This window comes from Acinonyx jubatus, chromosome D4 (assembly GCF_027475565.1).
Source record: "Acinonyx jubatus isolate Ajub_Pintada_27869175 chromosome D4, VMU_Ajub_asm_v1.0, whole genome shotgun sequence".
NCBI lineage: Eukaryota > Metazoa > Chordata > Mammalia > Carnivora > Felidae > Acinonyx > Acinonyx jubatus.
In genome coordinates, this window is record NC_069391.1 from 32,864,563 (window position 1) to 32,886,778 (window position 22,216).

Below are 22,216 nucleotides of genomic sequence, written 5' to 3' on the forward strand. Positions count from 1 at the left end.
GAAGCCATCTTGGAAGTGGTTCCAGGATGCTAACCATTCAGGTCACTTCATCTGTGGCCCCAGATGTCACAGAATGGAGAAGAGAGGTGCCCTTTTCAAATTCTTGACCCACAGAATCCAGGAGCACGATAAGACGGTTATTGTTTCACACCATTAAGTTTGGGGATGGTTTGTTACTCGGCGATAGATAACTAGAACAAATGGCTGGTTTTAGCCAAGTTTTTTAATTCAGGAAAACATTTATTGAGAATCTACTATAGTGCCAGGCACCATGCTAGAGTCCAGGCATGCTGTAACGATCAAGTGTCAAAGAGAAACAAAACTAGACACTACTTAAAGCGGTAATGACAGATTTTAAGCAGTAGCATGTTATCCCAATAGGGAAGAGGGCCCAGCATGAATGGATTCAACTTTGATTTGCACAGAATGACTGGGCATTTTAAATAGGGTCAGGGAAGTGAAAAATGACAAAGGAGTAATCAGCATAAATGCTGATGATGCCAGCTGTGTCTGTGGCTGGCAAATATCAAAGTTAGGATTCTATTCTCACACAGAGACAGAGGCCCTATCCTTCCTGATTACATTGTAAAGGAATGGCTTTCAGTCCTTGAGAAAGACACTCTTGAATTGTAGGAGATACACATACATCTCACAGGGACAGAAAAAGGATTTATAACTGCAAGCCCTTCTTAGTAAGTTCTCTAAGAAAGGGTAGTCAGGGACTGACAGGTATCAGCTATGACAAATAGTAAATTCTTTGGACAGCCTTGAGTTTTCTGAGGCAGATACTTAAGCAGGGGGGTGCTAGGGTCATCTTGAGAGTGCAGCCTTGAGCTGTTAAAAACTCTGTTAATGTTTACATTTTTAATATGAAGGGAGGTAGATGTATAAAATTATCTGTCTTCAGTCCGTCACCTTCATAGGCCAAAGTTAAGGCTTGGTTGAGAAGTGGGCTCAGAGGAGCCTGGCTAGGGTTTGATCAAGGAGAAACTCTTTGCCACAAGGCATATTTTCAACATCATGGTGCTTAGAGTGCAATGGAATAGAGTGCAAATATTAAAAAGGTATCTTACGGGGTGCCTGGGTGGCTTAGTCGGTTAAGCGTCCGACTTTGGCTCAGGTCATGATCTCACAGTTCGTGGGTTTGAGCCCCATGCAAGGCTCTGTGCTGACAGCTCAGAGCCTGGAGCCTGCTTCGGAGTCTGTGTCTCCTCCTCTCTCTGCTCCTCCCATGTTCATGCTCTGTCTCTCTCTGTCTCTCAATAATGAATAGGCGTTAAGAAGAAAAAAATTAAAAATAAAAAAAAATTTAAAAAGCAGGTATCTTACTAGAGTTGTGGTTAAGTGTTTTGAAGAATTACAGGGCGCTAAAACCTGGTTTAGTTGAGGGTTTTAGGAAGGCTTCTCTGAGGAAGTAATGTTTACATGGATACCTGAATGGTAAAAGTGGTATCAGAGATTTGAAACCGTATTTTAGGTTAATGTGGAGCTCCCTCTGCTGGGAGGGAAATTTGGGGAAATGAATAGTTTCGTATCTCCCATAGAAGGACAGAGTGAGTAAGCTGTATTTTTTTTTTTTAACATCTGGGAAGCTGGTCCAAAGTTTTTTTTATCAAATATTCTCTATTGTCAAGGGGACCACAACCAAAAAAGTTAAGAGGCATAAATGTGGCCTGATTCTCTCATTTTAAAGATGGGGAGCCTGAGGCACAGAGTACGGAAAGGGCCTCGAACAAGTTGGTGTCTCTGATACAGGTAGAATTTAACCTTCCATCCTTGTTGACTCACAGCCTCCCTGGAGGAAAGGGGCCTTCCATGAACATCTCCCCCGGGACTCCAGGAGGGGGATGGGTTTGGAGTGAACCATGCCAAGCAGCTCCCACACAAGACAACCTGCTGAGACACCAGACTGGTGGGAGGTGACTCCACCCACAGAACAGTCTGCTGGTTGGTGCTAGAAGGCAGGTGTGAGAGAAAGGCCTGGAGCTGTGCCTTTTGGCCTCTGTCTGGATGTTCAACACAATTAAGATCTGCGGTCAGATTAGAAAACAGACACGGATTACAACTCATACTGTCTCAGATCAGTTTACCAGATTGGAATGCTTCCTGATACAGGCTCAGCTGCCGAGAAAAGAAGGATGGCTCTACAAAACATGGGTTCAAGCCCCAGATAATGGTAAGGGCTGTCATTTATTGAGCATTTATATGTGCCATGAACTACTAGACTTTATTTTTCATGTACCATCTCCTTCCACTCTCATGACAACATTGCAAGGTAGACAGATGAGGAAATTTAAGGCTCAGAGAGAGGCGAGGTGATCTATTCAGAGTCAAATGACATGAAAGTGTAGAGCGACGGTCTGAGTCCAGGTGTCTTGACTCCTAATTCCGGATTTCCCACCACACAATTCACTGGCAGACTGCTGTGAGGCCAAAAGGCAGCTTAGTTTAATGCGTACGAGCACAACCTTGGAGCCCACTTGCCTGAGCTCACACCTCAGCCCCATCACAGACTGCTGGGTGGCCTTAGGCAAGTTACTTAACCTCTCCTGACTCAATTTGCTCATCTATAAAATGGTGATGACTATAATAGTACCTCCTAAGTGGGGTTTTTGGGAGGATCGAGTGATATAGTCCACACAGCCACCCCAGGCTCAAAGCAGGGTGGGAAGAGTTTCTGCAAGGGCAAATGGAAGGTGTCCAGCACCTTGCTACTCGAAGTGTGCTACTCAGACCAGCAGCATTGGTACCACCTGGGAGCTATCAGAAATACAACAGCCTGTTAGCAGAGATAAAGCAGTAGGAATGGCCCCTGCCCAGAGTAAGCCCTTTACAAATGTTACTGATGGTGCACCCATAGGGAGCAAATCCAGCTGGGACCTTAATTCTTTTTGCACCAGTTCCCAAATTGAGTACCTTGTTCTTTCCTTGGGTTTGTTGTTTGTTGTTTGGGGAGCTTATTTGTTCTTTGACCACACCATTTCGTTTCATCAGCTGTTCAACCAACAAACAGATCTCTCTAGAAGGCACTTTCAATTTGTTGTATTAACTCCCTTCGTAGGGGTCATTACACCCCTTTGAGAGTTTAACTTGGTGTATGGTAGATGTGGAATTTCAAACATTAGTGGAAAAAAGATGGCTGACTCAGTCAATGACTGAGGCAACTTGATAGCCATTCGGAAAAAAATAAAGTTGAATCCCAAACTCACACCTTATACCAAAATAAATGCCAAATGATGTAAAGATGTAAAAGTAAAAATTGATAATAAAAATCCAGCAATAAAAGTATTGGATGAAAGAGCCGAGAGACCATTATAGAAAAGATTTATAAAGTTGACCACATAAAATTTTTAATATTCAGTAAGGTCCAAAATAATATAAACTCAAAAGTCAAAAGACAAATCAGAAAGAGATATTTGCAGATGACATTTACCCGGTATGTGAATCAACAGGGAAATAAAAGAACAGAAATGAAAATGGCTGAAAGATTTGAATAGACCATTCCCCCAATAAAGAAATACAAATGATCTATACACCATATCAAAATGTGTTCAATTTCTCTATTTAAAATGCATGCAAATTAAACTTACTCTGAATTATTTCTTCACCTCTCAGATTAACAAAGATTTAAAAGGTTATTAATTCCAGCATTGGCAAGGATGTGAATAAACAGGTACTATTATCCACTGTTGGTAAGAATGCAAACTGGCATAACCTTTTGGAAAGCAATCAGGCAACATTTATTAGAAATATTAATTTTCATATCCTTTTGATTCTTCAATGTCACATCAACAGAAATAGATTCACAAGTCCTCAAGAGATGTGCTAAGAAAAGGAAGCCTACTGCAATATTGTGTATAAAAGCAGAAAGCTGTTAATAACCTAAATGTCCACTAATAGGAGATTATAAAGTATTGTACATTCATTCACTAACATACCACAGTATCATTAACAAGAGTGACACTAATTCTAGGTGTTTAACATACAAATGTGCTTAAGATGCATCATTAAGTCAAGAAAAGCAAGTTGTAGAGCTATATAGACAGTATAATCCTATTTTGGTAAAATTTGTTAACATACACAAAGAAAAAAACTCTTAAGAAAATATCCACCAAACTATTAACTATTATATTTATTTCTGGTGAGTGAGATTCTGTGGGCCTTTACTTTTCACTCAATTTATTCATGTTTTTCAACAAATACTTATTGATTACCTACCACCTACCTATCATTGATCTCAAAGGAACTCACATTCTATGTTTGCACAACACTGGAATTCTTTTCAACAAACATTATTATCATATTAGGGAAAACAGGTTAGACATTTAAAAGAGTACGTTTTATTTTTTTTAATGTTTATTTATTTCAGAGAGAGAGAGAGACAGAAAGAGAGGACGAGTGAGAATGGGGCACAGGCAGAGAGAGAAAGAGAGAATCCCAACCGGGCTCTGCACTGTCAGCGCAGAACCCGATGTGGGACTCAAACTCACAAACCGTGAGATCATGACCTGAGCCGAAGTTGGACACTTAACCAACTGAGCCACCCAGGCCCCAACAAGTACCCTCCAGAGATGATTCTACTTGCTGGCCCTCTTTACCTCCTTTCTAATCTACTGCACCAGTGTCTGGAATCCAATCCCCCTGCTCCCTCTTTCCACTCTGTGCCCTCTCTTTTCCTTCTACTACCAGGATATCCCCCAGTCTTTCTGCTCAACTTGGGGCCAAGCTCTCCCATGAAGCTGTCAGTGATACAACCAGACTGTGATACCTACCTCTGAACTGACAATGAAGCTCATAGACCACCCTCTCTGCAATCATGTGGGATCCCCTGGGATCCAGGGGCCGGCCCTATCATCTATAACATGCCATCATACACATAATGCCGGGCACACAGAAGGCGCTCAATAATGTTGGCTGGATGAGGTCTGTGTTGGTGATGGAGCTACGCTGCTCAGATCATCCTTCCAGAGAACCTTGCCCTGATCCCTGGGAGGATGACTGTCAGGACCATAGCAGCAGGCTTGAATGTCTGGCTAACAGTTGGGTTTAGCACTAGAGGACAGAAGGGTGAGGTCAGAGGATTTTATTCCTCAGGGGATTGCTCCCTACTAGGCTGGCCCTGTCCCTCTACCAATGGTCCTAACTCCTATCAACTAGATCTCTCCATTTTCTCTCTTGCAGAATTCCAGTGACTGCTCTCTCCCTTCCCCCTTCAGGCCTGGGGTGACAATGGCTCCCTGTTGTTACCAGCTCTGGAGTACTGCACCAGCTCTTGTGGCTCTTAGTAAACCCTGCCCAGAGTTCTATAATTAGCCCTTTAGTAAATGTTCCTCATTTCTTCAGCCAAGTGTGCCATCTGTCTCCTGCTGGGCCCCTGACTGCTATAACCACTGTTCCACGCAAGATTTTTTTTTATAATAGCAGAACACTGGAAACAAGCTAATTGTGAATCATTAAAAACTGATTAAATAAATTATGGCACATCTGCTTAATGGTGTTACATGCTACCACTAAAAAGGATTCAGGAGATCTAGTCACCTGCATGAAAAGATGCCCAAGCATTTGTTAAAATTTTTAAAAGCAAGATTCGGAATAGCCTGCACTGTATGAACTCATTCATTCAAAACGTAAAATCTACATTTGTTAAGGCTGGGATTGCAGGTGAGGACACCCCTGCTCAAAACAAACCTAACAAAAGCATGAAGGGGGGCGGTGAGGAGTTTCTGACCCCATCTCTTTCTATCACTCATCTCTGCTTTCCTGTGTGGTATCTTCACGCTTAGGCAGGTGGTCTTCAAGTGGTGGCGGAGAAAGTACCTGTTCGGCTCACAACATCTGGACATCCTGACAGCTGACCACCTCAGCACAGAGGGCCTTGTTCCCAACTGCTTTAGCAAAAAATCCTGGGCCAAAGCAATCAGGACAGACTTGGACTTATGCTAACCACTGAATCATACATACTGAGAGTGGAGAGGGAGGATCCCTAAGAAAAAGGGGGCATTTCTTCCCGGAGTAGGAGACACAGAGCAGGTGTAAGCAGCAGGGATTCGCTTAGAGGGAATATTTGTAGTTGGTATTTATGTTTTTTGGCTTCCCAGTATCTAAACCCCCCCTCCCTATTCTGGAGAGTCTCCTACCTTCTAGAGCACGTATACTGGAGCCTACCCCCTGCTATACATACTGAAAGTGCCAGAAAGGCACTTTCCTAGCCTCCCTTTTTGCCAGGCAAAACATGTGACCCAGGCTGAACCATTTACATGCTCTCATCTCAGGCTTTGGCTCTCAAGCTGGTAATACAAAAAGGGGCCTGTGTCAGGGCCCCTGGGTGGCTCAGTTGGTTGAGTGTCTGACTCGATTTTAGCTCAGGTCATGATCTCACGGTTTGTGGGATCGAGCCCCAAGCTGTCAGCACAGAGTGTGCCTGGGATTCTCTCTCTCAAAATAAATAAACAAACAACTTAAAAAAAAAAAAAAAAGGCCTGTTTAGACTCCATCCTGGTATAGGGTGCAGCCATGGAATGATCTGGGGCATTGTTCTTGGTTGTTGGGCCTCCAAGATTGGTTTTTTGGCCCTTGTAGGATCTGTGACTACAAAAAGAACTTTGTATTAAACCCTCTTTCTACTTTCTATCTAGAGGTTCAATTTCTACAGTTTGCAATCAAGAAGGTTGATCAATGCCTACATGTACATATTGCATGTTTGTATACGTGTGAAATATCTTTGGAAAGATAAAACAAATGTGAATATTGGTTACCTACCTATGGTAGGACCAGGACAGTGGGAGAAGAGGGAAAGGGGCTTTTACTTTCATGTCCTTTTGTACTGTTGGCATTTATTTTTTATCACGCATATTACTTTTATAATGAAACAACTAGTTAGTAAAAAGGCACCCGGATAAATAGGATAAGAAAAGGGTACAATTTTTCAGGATTTCCACAGAAACAAATGTCTTCACCAGACCTTCAAAAGGAAGTTATCCTCACCTCTGTTGTGAATGGGGCCAAATCTAGAAGCGAGTGAGAGTGTACCACCTCAGACACTGGGCCTAAGTGATTAGCTCTAGCCCTGTAACTCACCTGGTCACTTTCCATGCCTCCCCATTACTCAAAGAATAAATCCCAGTCTCCATCCCGGCCCTGAAGCCCATGGCAATCTGAGTCCTGTGTACTTTGGAGATCTCTCCTCATCTTTACATCGTGCTTAGAAGACTTTCTTCCAGACCTGCTGGCCCAGATCCTAAGGGTATTACCGTCTTCTCTGATCTTCCGATGCCATGACTTTTATTCCTTCTTCAGGCCCTCATCAAGTTTTGATCTGTGTTACAAGTCTATGTACATGAGACTTAGTCCTTAACACTCATGTACTGAGCACCTACTATATGCCTGGCCGTCTTCTAGGTTTTGGGACCACAGCTCACAGTCTATGCAAACCAATTACCCCATATCCGAATGTTGATGCTATCATGATGAGCAGGCAGCAAAAGCAATTTGCAAACAGGACTGCCCTTGTTAGAACATTTTTCCCCTCTGCTTGCATCATACTCTCCCCAAATGTCAGTATGGTTCCATTTTTCAATTTCTTCAGGTCTGTGCAAGTGCCACATTCTCCTTGACACCTTCTCTACCCACCCTATTATAAAATAACATCCCATCCTCTAACCTATTTACTTGGATTTATGTTATGCTCTATTTATTGCTTTAGTAGCACTCATCACCAACAGACATACAAGTTACTTACTTGTGTATTTACAGCTTGTCTTTTTCCACTGTCAGCTCGAGAGGCAGGGATTTTATTTTGTTTCCCCCAGCTTCTCCAGTACCTAGAACAGTGCAGAGTTGGCACTCCATAAATGTTTGCTGAGAACAGGAAATTGGGCTGGATGTCAGAAGAGCTGGTCCTAGCACAGCTCTCCTCCAGGACAATCGTGTGGCCTTTAGCAACACTCAACCTCCTTTAAGCTTTTGTTGTGTCCTCTGTCAATTGGAGTGGTCATCTGAGGCCTCCCCGGTGGCTGACAGGATGCTGTGAGGACCACACGTGGGTCTCGAATTTCAGGGTGCACCAGAATCACCTGGAGGGCTTATTAAAATACAGGTGTCTGGACCCACACACAGAATTTCTGATCCGGTAGGTCTGGAGTGGGGTCAGGGAATTTGCGTTTGTGACAACGTCCCAGACGGTGCAGATTCAAGAATCACTGATGAAAACAGATGAGGGACAGGAAGCGCTGGTAGCCTTAACTCCCAGGTAAGGACCCACTCTCAAGGCCCCGCAGGACGTTCCGCGCGGCGCAGCAAGCACAGAATGGATCCATCCGCCCCTCGCTCCAGCCAACAACTCTTCAGGAAGCGGCCGTGTAGCGCCAGGCGCTGGTGGAGTAGGGGGCGGCGGCGCGCCACAGGCCGGCCCCAAGCGGCGGCGGACCTAGACCCCGTGGTTCCGAGCTCGCACCAGGAGTGGTCTGCAGCAGCCGCTCCGACCTCCGCACGGGGCAGGAAGTCCCCCGAGCCTCCGGAGAGGGCCGCCACTGGGCGCCGCACGGGCAGGGCCGGCCCCGGGAGTCGGGGCGCGGACGCCGCTCGGAGGTCCGGGAACTCGCCGTCCTTCCCGGCGCGGCGAGGACGCGCGGCCGGGACCCCGGCGCGCGCCCGGCACACAGTAGGCGCGCGGCCCCGCCCCCCGGCGCGCGCCCGGCACACAGTAGGCGCGCGGGCGGCGGGCGGAAGGGGGCGCTGGCGCGCGGTATCCGGGGGCGGAGCCGGCGCGGCCGGCCAGGCGGACGGGCGCGGGCCTCGGGGCCGCGATGGGCGAGGGTGGGCTGCCCCCGGCCTTCCAGCTGCTGCTGCGCGCCTGCGACCAGGGCGACACGGAGACGGCGCGGCGGCTGCTGGAGCCGGGGGCGGCGGAGCCGGCGGAGCGTGGCGCGGAGCCCGAAGCGGGCGCAGAGCCGGCGGGGGCCGAGGCGGCCGGGCCCGGGGCGGCGGCGGCGGCGGCCGGAGCGCCCGTGCCTGTGGACTGCTCAGACGAGGCGGGCAACACGGCGCTGCAGTTCGCCGCGGCCGGGGGCCACGAGCCGCTGGTGCGCTTCTTGTTGCGCCGCGGCGCCTCGGTCAACAGCCGCAACCACTACGGCTGGAGCGCGCTCATGCAGGCAGCCAGGTAAGGGGCCGGGGGGCCTGGGGGTGGTGGCCCGCCGTCCCCGGGGCGAGGCGGGCCCAGGTGGCCGGCGCTGACCGGCGCCCCCCGCGGACGCCCCGGGAGGCAAAGAGTCAAGGACTCGTTCCAGAGAGCTGGAATGGTAAACTTTGAGCAACTTGGGATACTACAAGAAGTGGAAGTGCTCTTTAGTAATAAAATCAGAATCTTAGAAAGAGTGGGTCTTTTGAAACAGAATCTGAAGACCTCGTCGAGTGGAATCTTAGAGACACGCAATCTTAGATTCATTCCTTCTTTCAACATGGGTTTCCTACGAACTTACCTACCCACCTAGCCTGGAAATGGGACACTGCGGGAGCCAGGCAAAGTCCCACCAGGAGCAGCTCACGTCCCGGTGGACAGGCCACACAAGAGATCGGGCTTGTTGGGGAAAGTGCGGGGAGCTCTGGGGATGGCAGACCCAGTTTGGGGAAGTGGAGGAAGGTTTTTGGTAAGAATGATGTATATATTCATGTCAAGACTCCGTAAAAATTAACCAGGACTTAAGAAGTGGGAATGGGGTGATTGGCTCACGCAAAGGTTTAGAAGCAAGGGTGAACATAAGGCATTGTTAGGACCGCTAGACTGATGTCAGTAGGAGGAGGGGGCTAGACTTAGTGGGAGATGATCCTTCCCTGGAGAGAAAGGGGCAGATGCCATGTGGCAGGGGCTGAGAAAGATGAGCTATCCTAAGGGCACTGGGGATTGATAGAAGGTTCTAGGCAGAATGAGTGACAGAATCAGATTTATGTTTTGGAAAGATCACTTTCACTGCAGTGTGAGGACAGATTGGAGGGATGGGCTGGCTAGCGTCAGAAAGCCTCGTTAGCAAGGAATTGCAGCAGTCCAGGGAGAGGTGATGGTAGCCTGGACCAGAGCAGAGACAACAGTGAGAAAACAAAGAGATGTTTGAGATGTACCCAGGAAGCAGGGTGAACAGGTGAACAGGACTTGAAACCCTGGTAGGAAGGACCTCAGATGTACAGTAAAGCCACTCACCTCTGTTGGCCATCTACTTGGGTCCCACCCAGCCGTTAGTTTGGTCTCTGGTGAACATTCTTGTGTCAGAAATGATTACATCCATGTTTTTTCCTGCTCTGAAAATGATAGCCTTTATTGAGCACTTTTTGTGTCAAGCACCCTGTAAAGTGCTTTAAATGAAGTAACTCATTTGGTCCATACAAGACCTTAGGAAGTATAGGTAGTGTCACCCCCTTTTTACAGATGAGGAATTGAGGCTCAGAGTTAAGTAACTTGCCCAAGGTCACACCGCTTGTAAGTGGCAGAGTCACATTCACACCCAGGCAGGTGGCTCCAGAGCCTGTGCTCCCCAACCTCTGCTCTCGGCCACAAATCCTGTGACTGTTTCCTCCTGGTGTTGACCACAGGGAAGCTACTTGCCAAACTGGCCAAATGCTAAAGAGACAGGTTGCGTGGTGTTTACTTTGACCCTAACTTCACCCTTGGCCTCTTTGCTTCTGTCCTTCATTTCTCTGCCTGCCGGTGTGGCAGAGCTGGCCCCTCTGCTTTATGCTTTGGGTGGTGGGAGTTTGTGCCAGGTCTTTAAACACAGGTGTTAATTGCCGAAATTAATTGGCAGTCACAGCAGCTGTTCAGAAAGCCCCAAGCTTCCCTATCCTCAGTAATTACTTATTAGAAACTTAGCATCCACAAAATTATCTCAGCCTTCCTTGAGTTCTTTTATGTTTTCAGCCTAATTGAATGACTGCTTGGGCTACCCATGGATTCAGAAAGCATTCCAAATGTCAGCATTTCTGTCCAAATTCATCGCTTTTCTTTCTCTCTAAAAATTTGTTATATCAGAAGAGCTGGGATTTGGGATTTTAGGGTCTAGGTTCAAGTTTTGATTCTGTCAGTTTCAAATTGAGAGGCCCTGAATTTGCTGCTTTCCATTCAAATCTTTAGTTTCCTCACCTATGAAATGGGCATTATCAGTTTATTTCAGGGTTTATTAAGATCAAGTGAAGGGCACCTGGGTGGCTCAGTTGGTTAAGCATCTGACTCTTGATTTTGGCTCAGGTCCTGATCTCCTGGTTAATGAGATTGAGCCCTGCATAGGGCTCTGTGCTGAGTGCGTGGAGCCTGCTTGGGATTCTCTCTCTCCTCTCTGTGCCTCTCCCCCAGTCATGCACCCCCCCTCTTTCTCTTAAAGTAAATAAATATTAAAAAAAAAAATCCAATGAGAGGAAGGGGCGCTTGGGTGGCTCAGTTAAGTGCCCAACTTCAGCTCAGGTCATAATCTTGCAATTTGTGAGTTTGAGCCCTGTGTCAGACTCTGTGCTGACAGCTCAGAGCCTGGAGCCCGCTTTAGATTCTGTGTCTCCCTCTCTCTCTGCTGCTGCTCACACCCTGTCTCTCTTCTCTCTCTCAAAAATAAACATTAAAAAGAATGTCCAAAATCCAGTTAGAGGTGTGCTTGGGTGGCTCAGTCAGTTGGTTGTCGGGTTCTTGATTTCGGCTCAGGTCATGATCCCAGGGTCATGGGATTGAGCCCTGTGTCAGGTTCCTTGCTGAGTGTGGAGCCTGCTTGAGGTATTCTCTCTCTCTCTCTCTCTCTCTCTCCCTTGCTCATGCTGTCTTTCTCTCTTTCTTTAAAATAAAAAAAGATCAAATGAGACCAAAATGTGACAATACTTCTTAATCTGATGTTAGGAATTATACCAGATTTTATTTTACACTTGATAACTAAATAGCATGATTTTAAAAAATTCTCTACCTCAGTGCAGGATACACCAGTTCTTTAGTTACTCCCATTGTCTGCCTCCGGACCATCCTCTATCTACTTAGTTATGCCAGTGTTCATTTAGTCACTCATTCATTTGCCAGCAGTTACTGAGCCCCAGTGTAGGTCAGCCAAGAGTCCTGTCCTTGGGGAACACACAATCCGACAGGAAGACACAATTGTAGAAGGCTCAGGTGCATAGATGAAGGGCACCTGGACTAGTGTGGAGGGTCTGGGAGCTGCTCAGAGGTGAGGTCTGAATTGAGTCCTGCAGCCGGATGAAGGGTGTGCTCAGGAGATAGGGACAGGGGAGGGCTCTGGTCAGAGAGGCGGCATGGCAGAGGTGTGGGAGGAATATAATCAGTGAGTGCAGGCGTTGGGGGCCGGGGGGTGCTGGCATGGGGGTTGAGTGGAAATGAAGCGGACAAAGTCAGCAGGTCTTCCTCAGACATTGGGAAGCTGGGAAGTGACCATGAAGTTTAGGTTTGGGCAACACCATCACGGAGGATGGGCAGGAAGGAACAGGACTGGAGGCAGGAAGATAGGTTGGGGTTGCAGCTTTCTGCATTTGAGTTTATGTCCATTTGATTTGCTCCCTCTCTGCTCTTGGAGAAGAGGAGGGACAGGCCCAATTCACGAAGCTCTCCCTCCAGAGGCTGAGCTGACTCGGTGCCGTTAAGGTTCATGTCCCCCAAGGTATTTGTAAGTCCAGATCAGAGTTTGGCCTTGGCTTTGCCTCCACAGGGAGAAGGGAGGCCCTGGGTTTATAGGAGGTTTTAAAACACACACACACACACACACACACACACACACACACCTCACTTCCGGAAAGGAGGGGAATGCAACGAGAGATTCAAAACACTGCCTCACAGATGTAGACATTATGCAGGCATTATGGTTTGGAACCGCCGGCCCCTCTCTTGTCATTCTTTCCCAGTTAGTCTAGGGCTCCTTCCAACTCTGACACACACTGCTCTGAGCCTAGTGTGCCAACCAAATCCTACAAAACAGGTCTTTCCTGCCCCCTGGTGGCAAAAGAAGAGATTTTGCTGGGAAGAGGCATCTGTTTTCGTCTTCCTGGTATGGAGTTGGAGGTCGCTTGTTTATATCTCCCTGGCCAGCTCAAGATTCAGGGAGAAAGGTTTGGCCCAGGCCCATTTCTTAGCCACTGGCAGCGGACACTCCTGCCAGCAGGTGGCAGCAGGCCTCTGGTAAGAGGAGCCTGAGCCCCTCTCTGCTGACCACAGCCATGCCACACCTCTTGGCATGGGGTGCATTGGCTCATCTTGAAGGACCTTCTGTGTGTGCGTTTGGGGATGGGTAGACATGAGTCAGATGTGAGCTCTGCCCACGGGAGTCAGCACAGGCAGAGATAGATTACAAGACTATAAAGCAGAATAAAATGAACTCTGAGATGTGGGACGCAGTATAGTGTAGGGGAAAGAGTGAGTACATCGGGATTCGGACAGACCTGGGTTCTGACCTGACACCACCTCTTACCAGCTGCATGACTTCGGTACTTTGTGTAACGTGTAAGGTAAAACGATTATTATATCTAACATCCATGAGGTACTTCCTTTGGCCAAACTCTGTTATAAGTGCTATATATATATATATATCATATATATGTATAGTAACTCATTTAATTCTCAACAGCTCTTAAAGTAGATACAGTTACATCCTTATATTACAGATAAGGCAATAAAGTCATGAAGAAGCTAAAGTTCTTTTTCAAGATCGCACAGCTAGTGATTGGATCCAGAGCTGGATTTGAACCTAGACAGGGAAGTTGCTCACCTTTGTGCTGGTGGATACCAGAAGACCCTTTATAATAAGTAACTGCTATGATTTTAATAATTAATGACAAATGAGGATCACATAAGCTGTTTCCTTATCAATGTTCCATGTTAGTGTCACTAATTCTCCATCTTCCTGGCAGATTTGGGCACGTGAGCGTGACACACCTCCTTTTGGATCATGGAGCTGATATCAATGCCCAGAACCGTCTAGGGGCCAGCGTGCTCACTGTGGCCTCTCGGGGTGGCCACCTGGGTGTGGTGAAGCTGCTTCTGGAAGCTGGTGCCTTTGTGGACCATCACAGCTCCTCAGGCGAGCAGTCAGGGGACAGCAGGGATGAGCTGTTGGACATCACAGCCCTGATGGCTGCCATCCAGCATGGGCATGAGGCTGTGGTGCGTCTGCTGATGGAGTGGGGCGCGGACCCCAACCACGTGGCCCGAACCGTGGGCTGGAGCCCACTGATGCTGTCAGCACTCACTGGGAGGCTCGGCATGGCTCAGCAGCTGGTGGAGAAGGGGGCCAACCCTGACTACCTCAGCGTGTTAGAGAAGACTGCCTTCGAGGTTGCACTTGACTGCAAGCACAGGGACCTTGCAGACTACCTGGACCCACTGACCACTGTCAGGCCCAAGACAGGTCAGGCTGTGCCACCACCAATTTCCTTCCCTTCCTTGCCATGGCTTCACAGAGAACCCTAAATTGTGTTTGAATGACAAAAGCTGAGGAGTGCCCAACCAGAGGGCGTGTGCAAATCAGAAGTTTAGCCTACCGAACAATGGGTCTTAAGATGTGCTGTGCATAAGAATCTATTGGGAGTACCTATTACTTGCAGGTTTCTAGCCCACCCTCCAGAGAATTATTTGGTATCTCTGGAAAGAGCCTGGAACCCCCATGGCAAGGCCCCTCCTTTCTAACCAGATGATTCCAATGCAGGATGTTCTGGGATCTTTCTAGGACAGGGTTCAGCAGACTTTTCCTGTAAAGGACCAGATAGAAAATACTTTAGACTATGGGCCAGTCTCTGTCAGAACCACTCATTCCGCTAGAGTGAAAGCAGCCAGACATTATATGTAAATGAGTGGGTATGGCTGTGTTTCAGTAAAACCATAATTACCAAAACAGGCTGCAGAGCAGATTTGGCCCGGGACCCCTGCCAAACTGTGTGCCCTCTGCCCTTGAGGACCTTGGCCTCTGTTGGGGAGACAGGCGAGAAACGGGAAATAAACCTACTGGAAATAATAACTTACGTAGTAGGCAGGTGGTAGGTACCGCGCGGGGGAGGAAAGCGGGCAGGGCTGAGGTTTGGGGTGTGGGGGTGATGAAGGCTGCCGTGTGGTTGGGCGGCCTCCTTGAGCATGTAAGACCGTAGCCGACATGGAAGCTGAGGGAGTGCTCCCGGCCTGCTCTCAGGGAAGAGCCTCCAGGTAGGACGGCAGCAAGGGAGAGGCTGTGTTAGCAATGATAGATTATTATGTAAGTAACTGTTTATTCCAAGCTCTTTTTGTGAGGTGCTAGGAAGTTCACCTTGAAGACCCCCAGCTCTCTCCCTCTCATTAGCTGCAGGATAGGGTACCATCGAGGCTATAACGGTCATTGTGATACACCCCACCGTGGTGGTTCCTTGGGCTGGGAAGGGTCCCCAGAACTGTGGTGCTATTGATGCCAACACCGGCATCTGGAATGAGGAAAGGGCCAGCCCAGGGTCACTTGGCATCAATGGCACAACTGCCCGGGCCTCCTGGGGTCAGGCTAGAGGGTCAGTCATTCTTTTGTACCAGATGGTTGCTTAGCAACCAGCACTAACATCAGGTGACATACTATTTTTTGTCAAAGGGTCTTGGTATGAGAAGGCCCCTCCCATAGCAAATTAGACTCTTAGACACTTAAAGGAATGTGACCTATTTAAAACTAAGATGCAGAATCTTTTTTTTTTAAGTAGTTCTTCCTGCCCAACGTGGGGCTCAATGCAAGTCTTGAACTCACAACCCTGAGATTAAGACCTGAGGTGAGATCAAGAGTCCGATGCTTAACCGACTGAGCCACCCTGGCTCAGAATCATTTGTTAATAGTATTGCCCAGGCAAAATTAGACATTTGGTTCCATGGCCCTGTCTGTCCTCTATAAGAACTCTGGAGTTAAGTACCACCCTTTCTGGGGTGGGTGCTAATCACCAGTGAAGGCAACAAAAATTGCTCTTTGAATGAGGCCTAAGGCTTTCTGAAGCATTCTCCCACCTATATTATTGATCCCTGCAACCACCACACAGTCCCCATATTAGCATGTTATTCCCTGTTGTTGATGAGACCAATCACCCTGGAAACGTACTCAAATTCTGATACGCCAACTCCAGACTCGGTGGTCCCTGAACTGTGCTGCAGCTTCTTCCCAGCTGCCCGAGGGGCTGACCTGAACCTGAGATTTAGCTCAGAGTCACAGGTCCCCCTCACAGCCACTCCATCCCTAGAGTCAGAGATTGCAGTAAGTCCTGCCTTCGGCCACCTGTGAGGGGACTGGTCATGATGATGTCTACTGTCTGACAGTAGCACAGTACTCACCAGCTTGGAGGAAGGTGGAAGATGAGCAGATGAAGGAGGGGCAAGCGTTGGTGGGTGCAGCAAGGCCCAGGTTTGGGGGTAGGCGTGGGCTTCTGGACCAGCTGAGGAGCTGGGCTGCAGGGACCAGCACGGAAACCTCAGGTGGGCAGTGGTCTGCAGAGAGCCATGTCTGCAAGTCTGGGGCAGAGTGACTCTCAGAATCCTTCAGATTCCTTATTTGGGAAGGAAAACAAAAATTAACATTGGCTTTTCTGGTGGCCGTCTCGATGACCTCCCTCTGGGCTCAGCTGCTGTCTCGGACCCTCTGTTTTGGAATTATCTCATGGTTGTACATTTAGTTTTCAGTAGAAAAGAACCACTTTCTTTTAAAATTTTTCATAGGAATCCAGATTTTTCCAAGACTATACTTTTCCATTACATCTAAGAGAGGCTATCCCAGAGTTTGGAATGCCCCAAAATGATTGCTTCGTGAGTGTGGGATCAGGAAATGTTCTGCTTATTCATGTTTTTTTGGCCAGATGACTGCCCAAGATCTATCTCTGGAGCATTTACAGACACTCTGTGATGATAACTCTTCCAGAAGGGCTACTGGATTCATCCGCTACACCTGTCTTTTATCTGATTGCTTTTGGAAAGTAGATCATTTTTAAATGCTAGGCTGTATTGTTATGTGCTTGTGACTTCTCTGTTCTACTAAACCTTTCCTGGTTAACTTTTAAAATCCTTATTTACCTAGATGAGGAGAAAAGGCGGCCTGATATTTTCCACGCGTTGAAAATGGGTAAGTGCTTTTGAAAGTCTTTTTAGAGATTTATGAAGATAGGGACACATTCTCCCAATCTAGTATTTGTAGTCCTTTTTAAGGCCACCCAGAGTGTTTGCGAAAGAAAACGGGCATTTTGTTGTTTCCTGACTGTAGTTTCACACAGGGAGGGTTCAGCCCCTGGAAGCTGATAGTTATTATGGTGCTTATACACAGGTTCCAGACCATCCTCCCAGGCCCCCCACCCCTCTGGCCAAACCCTGTGGCTGTGCTCTGGCTTTTCCCTACTTCTGAGGTTCCTCACTGCCTACCTACTCTCTACTTTCTTTGTGTTGAAGGGCTAGTTAGCCTAAGATCTCCTCTCCTGATATAGACCCCCACCTCTAGGAACCCCTCCCTGATTCTCAACCCCCACGCTGATCTGAGCTCCCTGTATGTGCATTGCCTTTCATGTTTCCTTCATCTGTTCTCTTAAGATCTCAATAACACTTCTCTCTTTCAGTAAAGCTGTTTGTGTGCGTCCCTCCAAGATTGGGGGATTTGAGAGTGGAGGCTACCTCCTTCTCATCTTTGTAGCCCATGTGACGCCCAGCAGCCCAGTGCAGGGGCCGGTAGAGCATATGTTTGTTAATAACCCACTGGATAAGTAATCCAGCAGTGCCAGGCCCACTGAGCACCAGGCTCCTGCTTCTGTTTGCAGGAAACTTCCAGCTGGTCAAAGAGATCGCAGACGAAGACCCTAACTATGTGAACTTGGTCAATGGGGATGGGGCAACCCCGCTGATGCTGGCGGCCGTCACGGGGCAGCTGCCTCTGGTGCAGCTGCTGGTGGAGAGGCGCGCTGACATCGACAAGCAAGACAGCGTGCATGGCTGGACAGCCCTCATGCAGGCCACCTACCATGGGTCAGTGCCGACTCCACTCCTTCAGCGCGAGGCTAAGGGAATGCCCTGGTCTGAGCTAGGGTCCTTGGTGGGGTTTTCTGGTCCTGAGAAGCTGCAGATAAACTCTAAAGCTGTGAAGACCTGGAGGCACACACACAAAATTAAAGAAGTGCAGGGGCCTTCTGTTCTGCATCCCTACCTTCTGTGTCCTGATTCCTATTACCTCAGCACAGAATTCACCAGGGGCCATAAAAGCCATGCAGCAGGAACATTTTCTGCAGGAAGATGAGTTTCTGTGGGTTGATTTCAGTTGAACAGTTTGTTTGGAGTGTTCCCATTGATGTCCTTAAGTTACCCCTATTGGAAATGGAACATCAGCCATTCGTACCATTGGCTCCTGGGCAACCAGTGCTGAGACTTGTCCTGACCCCTCCTTTTGAATAGGCACCGGCATTGACTGGTGCTTCTGAGTCCCTTCTCAGTCTGTCCTCCTGGAGGCCACCCCTTTCGGATAGGTTGACCCAGGGGCTGGGAGCTGCAGACGGTCTTACAGCCACTAAGTGGTCTGATTCCAAATTACAGGCCTTTTCCTTTTCCTTTTCCTTGCCCTGTTTTAGGTGATCACAGCAATTTCCTGTGTCATCCTGAAGCAGTTTTTCTTCTTATTTGGTGAGCTTCGGACAACTGCATCAGACACCTCAGCCTCTGTGAGGCTTCTGCAGCGCAGGGGTCCCGATTTGGGGCAGCAGGAGTTGGGACCTGCGTGGTCATGGTGGCCATGTCGTTTTTCTTTTGCTTGTGGATGGAGCACATCAACCTTGGTTTCCATCACATTCAGCGCTGACTCCCCACGGAGTAGGGACAGGGAGTGTGAGACAGTTTGCAGCCTTTCACATCCTTCTTTCAGGCTCAGAGATGGGCGCTAATATCGTCAGCTTCTTGCCCAGGAGCAAAACCAGGCTTTTGTTTTCAGTGCGTCTAACCTTGGCTTTTTCTTTCCTCCCTAGGAATAAGGAAGTTGTCAAATACCTGCTAAACCAAGGAGCTGATGTCACTCTTCGTGCAAAAAACGGGTACACGGCCTTTGACCTAGTGATGCTGCTGAGTGACCCTGGTGGGTTGTTTCAGGAAAAGGGTCGAAGACCCTCATGGCCTTTCTCTGGCGGGGAATCAGGATAATCACCTTTGTGTCCAGCCCTTGCTTACTCATGAGGGAGGTCACTCTCAAGCCCCGAGGGCTCACCACATGTCCTCAGGCGAGTTCCTTCCCTCCTCGGCAAAGACTGGGCTGGCACCAGGTAGTCTCCTAGGCTTCTCCAGTGCCAGCCTTCCAGGAGTCTCCCAGGAGGGAAGGCCAGCGAGACACGAGTCTGCCTTGGCAGTCCATGCAAGTCCTGGAATGGTATCTGTGCTTTGTGACCAGAAACCCTGCCCCAGGAAGAAACAGAAAGGCCCCTTTGACAAGCAGAATCAAAGATGGAGTAGTGACCTCCTCTGTTCAGTCGTGTAGGTGGAGGCTGCTGGGTCAAGGGCACCGTGCTGGGGGTGTCACCATCCCTCGTCCCACCTCTCTCGGGCCCTGCTGGCATCTGCTGCTCCCCTCGGACCCTCCCCCACTGTGACAGGCCCTCCTCTGGGACCTGACGCATCCAATTAGGTGGCCCAAAGGTCAGAGTCTGTCTGTCCGTCCATCCTCTCTTCTGTTGCCCTGGAGTTTCAGCCCAGGGAAAGAGAGAGGCTAGTAGGCCCTTCTAACCCACAGGCTTTGACCCCTGAGCCAAATCCCAGCCTGCTGGCCGTGGGAGAGGACTTGACCTCCACAGACTCAAGTGGACATAGCCCTGCTGCCCCTCTCGGCTATGGGGTGCTCTGCCAGAGAGCCCTCCCTCTTCCCCAGCATTGCCCCCTCGCCCTGCCTGCTGCCGGCCCCGCATATCTCAGACGCACACTCGGCTCCATTTCATCCTCGCAGTGTGCGTGAGGGGAAGCAGAGCTGCGTATCCCCTTGTGGAGGGGAGGTGACTGAGGCCAGGGGAAATGGCTTATCCCCAGCCAGTGAGGTGAGGTCCTCCGGTCAAGTCCAGTGAGCTCATTCCACCTCGTTGGAGGCCCTCCTGACGTGCGTAGATTTTATGTCGTTAAAACCCATCTCCTGGATCGCGCACACTTTTCTCAGACAAACTCGTGTCTCACTGTGTCTCTTCTCCCTCTTCCCTTCCCGACCACTTCCCTCTCCCTTGCCCCATAAGAGTCTCTCCCTAGTCAATTTTTTTTCCTAGTGGGTTTTTTAAATGAAGTTTTTGCCTGAATTTTTTTAAGAGACACGTGCTTATTACTGGACACTTGGAAAAGAAAAAAAAACAGTCATCAAGAGAAAAGCAGTGTTAATAGTTTGTAATATTTTCTTCTCAACCGCTGTTGTTTTGGTAACCCAGTTAGTGACTGCAAATGATACCTAACCTTTCTTAAGCACTTCCCTTATGCCAGAAATTCCCTCGCATCCTTCAGACACCTTTATGCACCAGCATCCTGTCACCCCTTTTACAGAGACACAGAGAAGTTCCCTAATTTACCTGCCGTTGCACAGCCAGGGAGGGGCAGAAGCAGAATTTAACCCCCTGACGTCTGGCTGCAGAGCCTATACTTACTTTATTTATCTGTTTATTTATTAAAAATTTTTTTTTGTTATAAATGTTTATTTTTTATTTTTGAGAGAGACTGAGCGCAAGCGGGGGTTGGGTAGAGAGTGAGGGAGACACAGAAGCTGAAACAGACTCCAGACTCTGAGCTGTCAGCACAGAGCCTGATGCAGATCTCAAATCCACAGACTGCGAGATCATGACCTGAGCCGAAGTTGGATGCTCTGACCGACTAAGCCACCCAGGTGCCCCAAGCTTGTACTTTTAAAACACACTTACCCCACTGTCTTTCTGTGGAGAGAGGGCTCCTGGTTTTTCCTTCTGGTCAAGTGGATTAAGCCCTGCTGGCCTGTTTGCCACCTTTCGAAGACCAGACGGTGAAGCCGGTGCCTTGATTCCGGAGTAACATAGACTCGAGCTGCAGGGCTGAGTTTTAAGGCTGACAGGGGTCTTGTTGAGCCCTCTCTCCTGGCCCAGCAGACGTATTTGCAGGTAAAGCGCTGCCTTTTGTGTCCATAGACACGGAACTTGTTCGACTGCTGGCATCTGTCTGCATGCAGGTGAATAAAGACAAAGGCCGGCCCAGCCACCCACCACCTCTGCCCCACTCGAAGGTCCGACAGCCTTGGAGTGTCCCAGTGCTGCCCGATGACAAAGGCGGGCTCAAGGTTTGCCTTTTCCTGTCCTAAAGGGCTTTAAAGAGAGCCAAGTTGACGGTGTGGGGGATGCCTGCCGCTTCCTGTTAATGCAGGGCTGGTTTAGGGTGAGGGTGACCAAGCAGGGACGGGAAACAAGCTGTGGGTGAGCAATAAGGAACAGTGGGGATCAGGGAAAGCTGGTGTGATCCTATCACATGCAGTGACTGCTTTGCAAGAATGTGGGTTCATCTTGTCAGATTGTCCCATTTTTTTCAGGAAATGCTAGGACGCTAGATATGGAAACCCAATTTATAGATGTCGGGAACTGGAGAATTTTGCATGATGTAGTACTGGGCTGGCCGAACCAAATGCCTCTCCTCCAGGCTGTCTGTCTGCGGCCTCTGCTTCAGCATGTGGGATATTGCTGATTGCGCCATTCTGGGGTCTCCCTGCAGCCCACAGGCCTCCAGCTGGGGCTTTCTGGAAATACCAAAACAACCTCCAGCTGCTCATTTCTTTGAATTTCTCGTCCTCCCCATCCTGCTCTACTTGGTTGAAGTCACACTTACCTTTTCTCTATCCTGTCTGGGACTCTAGCACCTCCTCAAATCTGCAGACTCAGCTCCTGTTCTTAGCTCACTCACTAGAGCCCCGTGTTTTCCTCTCAGTGTTGTTTGTATAGGTCCCTTCAGCCCTGTGCTCGCTGCCATCTCCCTAACCCAGGCCCTCGCAGCCTCCCTTCCTGCTGTGTCGTAACCCCCAAGCGGTCACAGGGTTAGGGACACCCTGGGGGGCAGCATTGGTCCTCTCTGTAGGTGGAGAGGCATCAGCTGCCAGAACAGATGGCCCAGGCCTTGGTGTGGACAACACCTCTTACACTGTCACTGGAAAGGGGGGAAGAGCTTATGCAGTGACTGATGCTGTGGTGTTTGACGTTGCCTCTTGTCCATCTGTCTGTCTCTGACTCACTGTGAAACTTTGAGCAATTGGCACCCCAT

General features: G+C 48.7%; 1 protein-coding gene across 26 annotated transcripts in view; it reads left to right on the plus strand.

The window, feature by feature from the left end:
* The first annotated feature begins 8,635 nt into the window (after positions 1 to 8,635).
* Positions 8,636 to 22,216, plus strand: part of ANKS6 (ankyrin repeat and sterile alpha motif domain containing 6) — a 69,793-nt gene continuing 56,212 nt past the window's right edge. For all 26 annotated transcript variants that reach the window (XR_008291084.1, XR_008291091.1, XR_008291082.1 and 23 more), the window contains exons 1-6: positions 8,636 to 9,160; positions 13,879 to 14,375; positions 17,031 to 17,075; positions 17,758 to 17,962; positions 18,949 to 19,055; positions 21,100 to 21,248. Coding sequence is in view for 4 of the 26 variants with exons in the window: in XM_027039528.2 (XP_026895329.1) it covers positions 8,805 to 9,160; positions 13,879 to 14,375; positions 17,031 to 17,075; positions 17,758 to 17,962; positions 18,949 to 19,055; positions 21,100 to 21,248 (1,359 nt within the window). In the remaining 22 variants the exon portion in view is untranslated. The remainder of the gene's footprint in view (positions 9,161 to 13,878; positions 14,376 to 17,030; positions 17,076 to 17,757; positions 17,963 to 18,948; positions 19,056 to 21,099; positions 21,249 to 22,216) is intronic.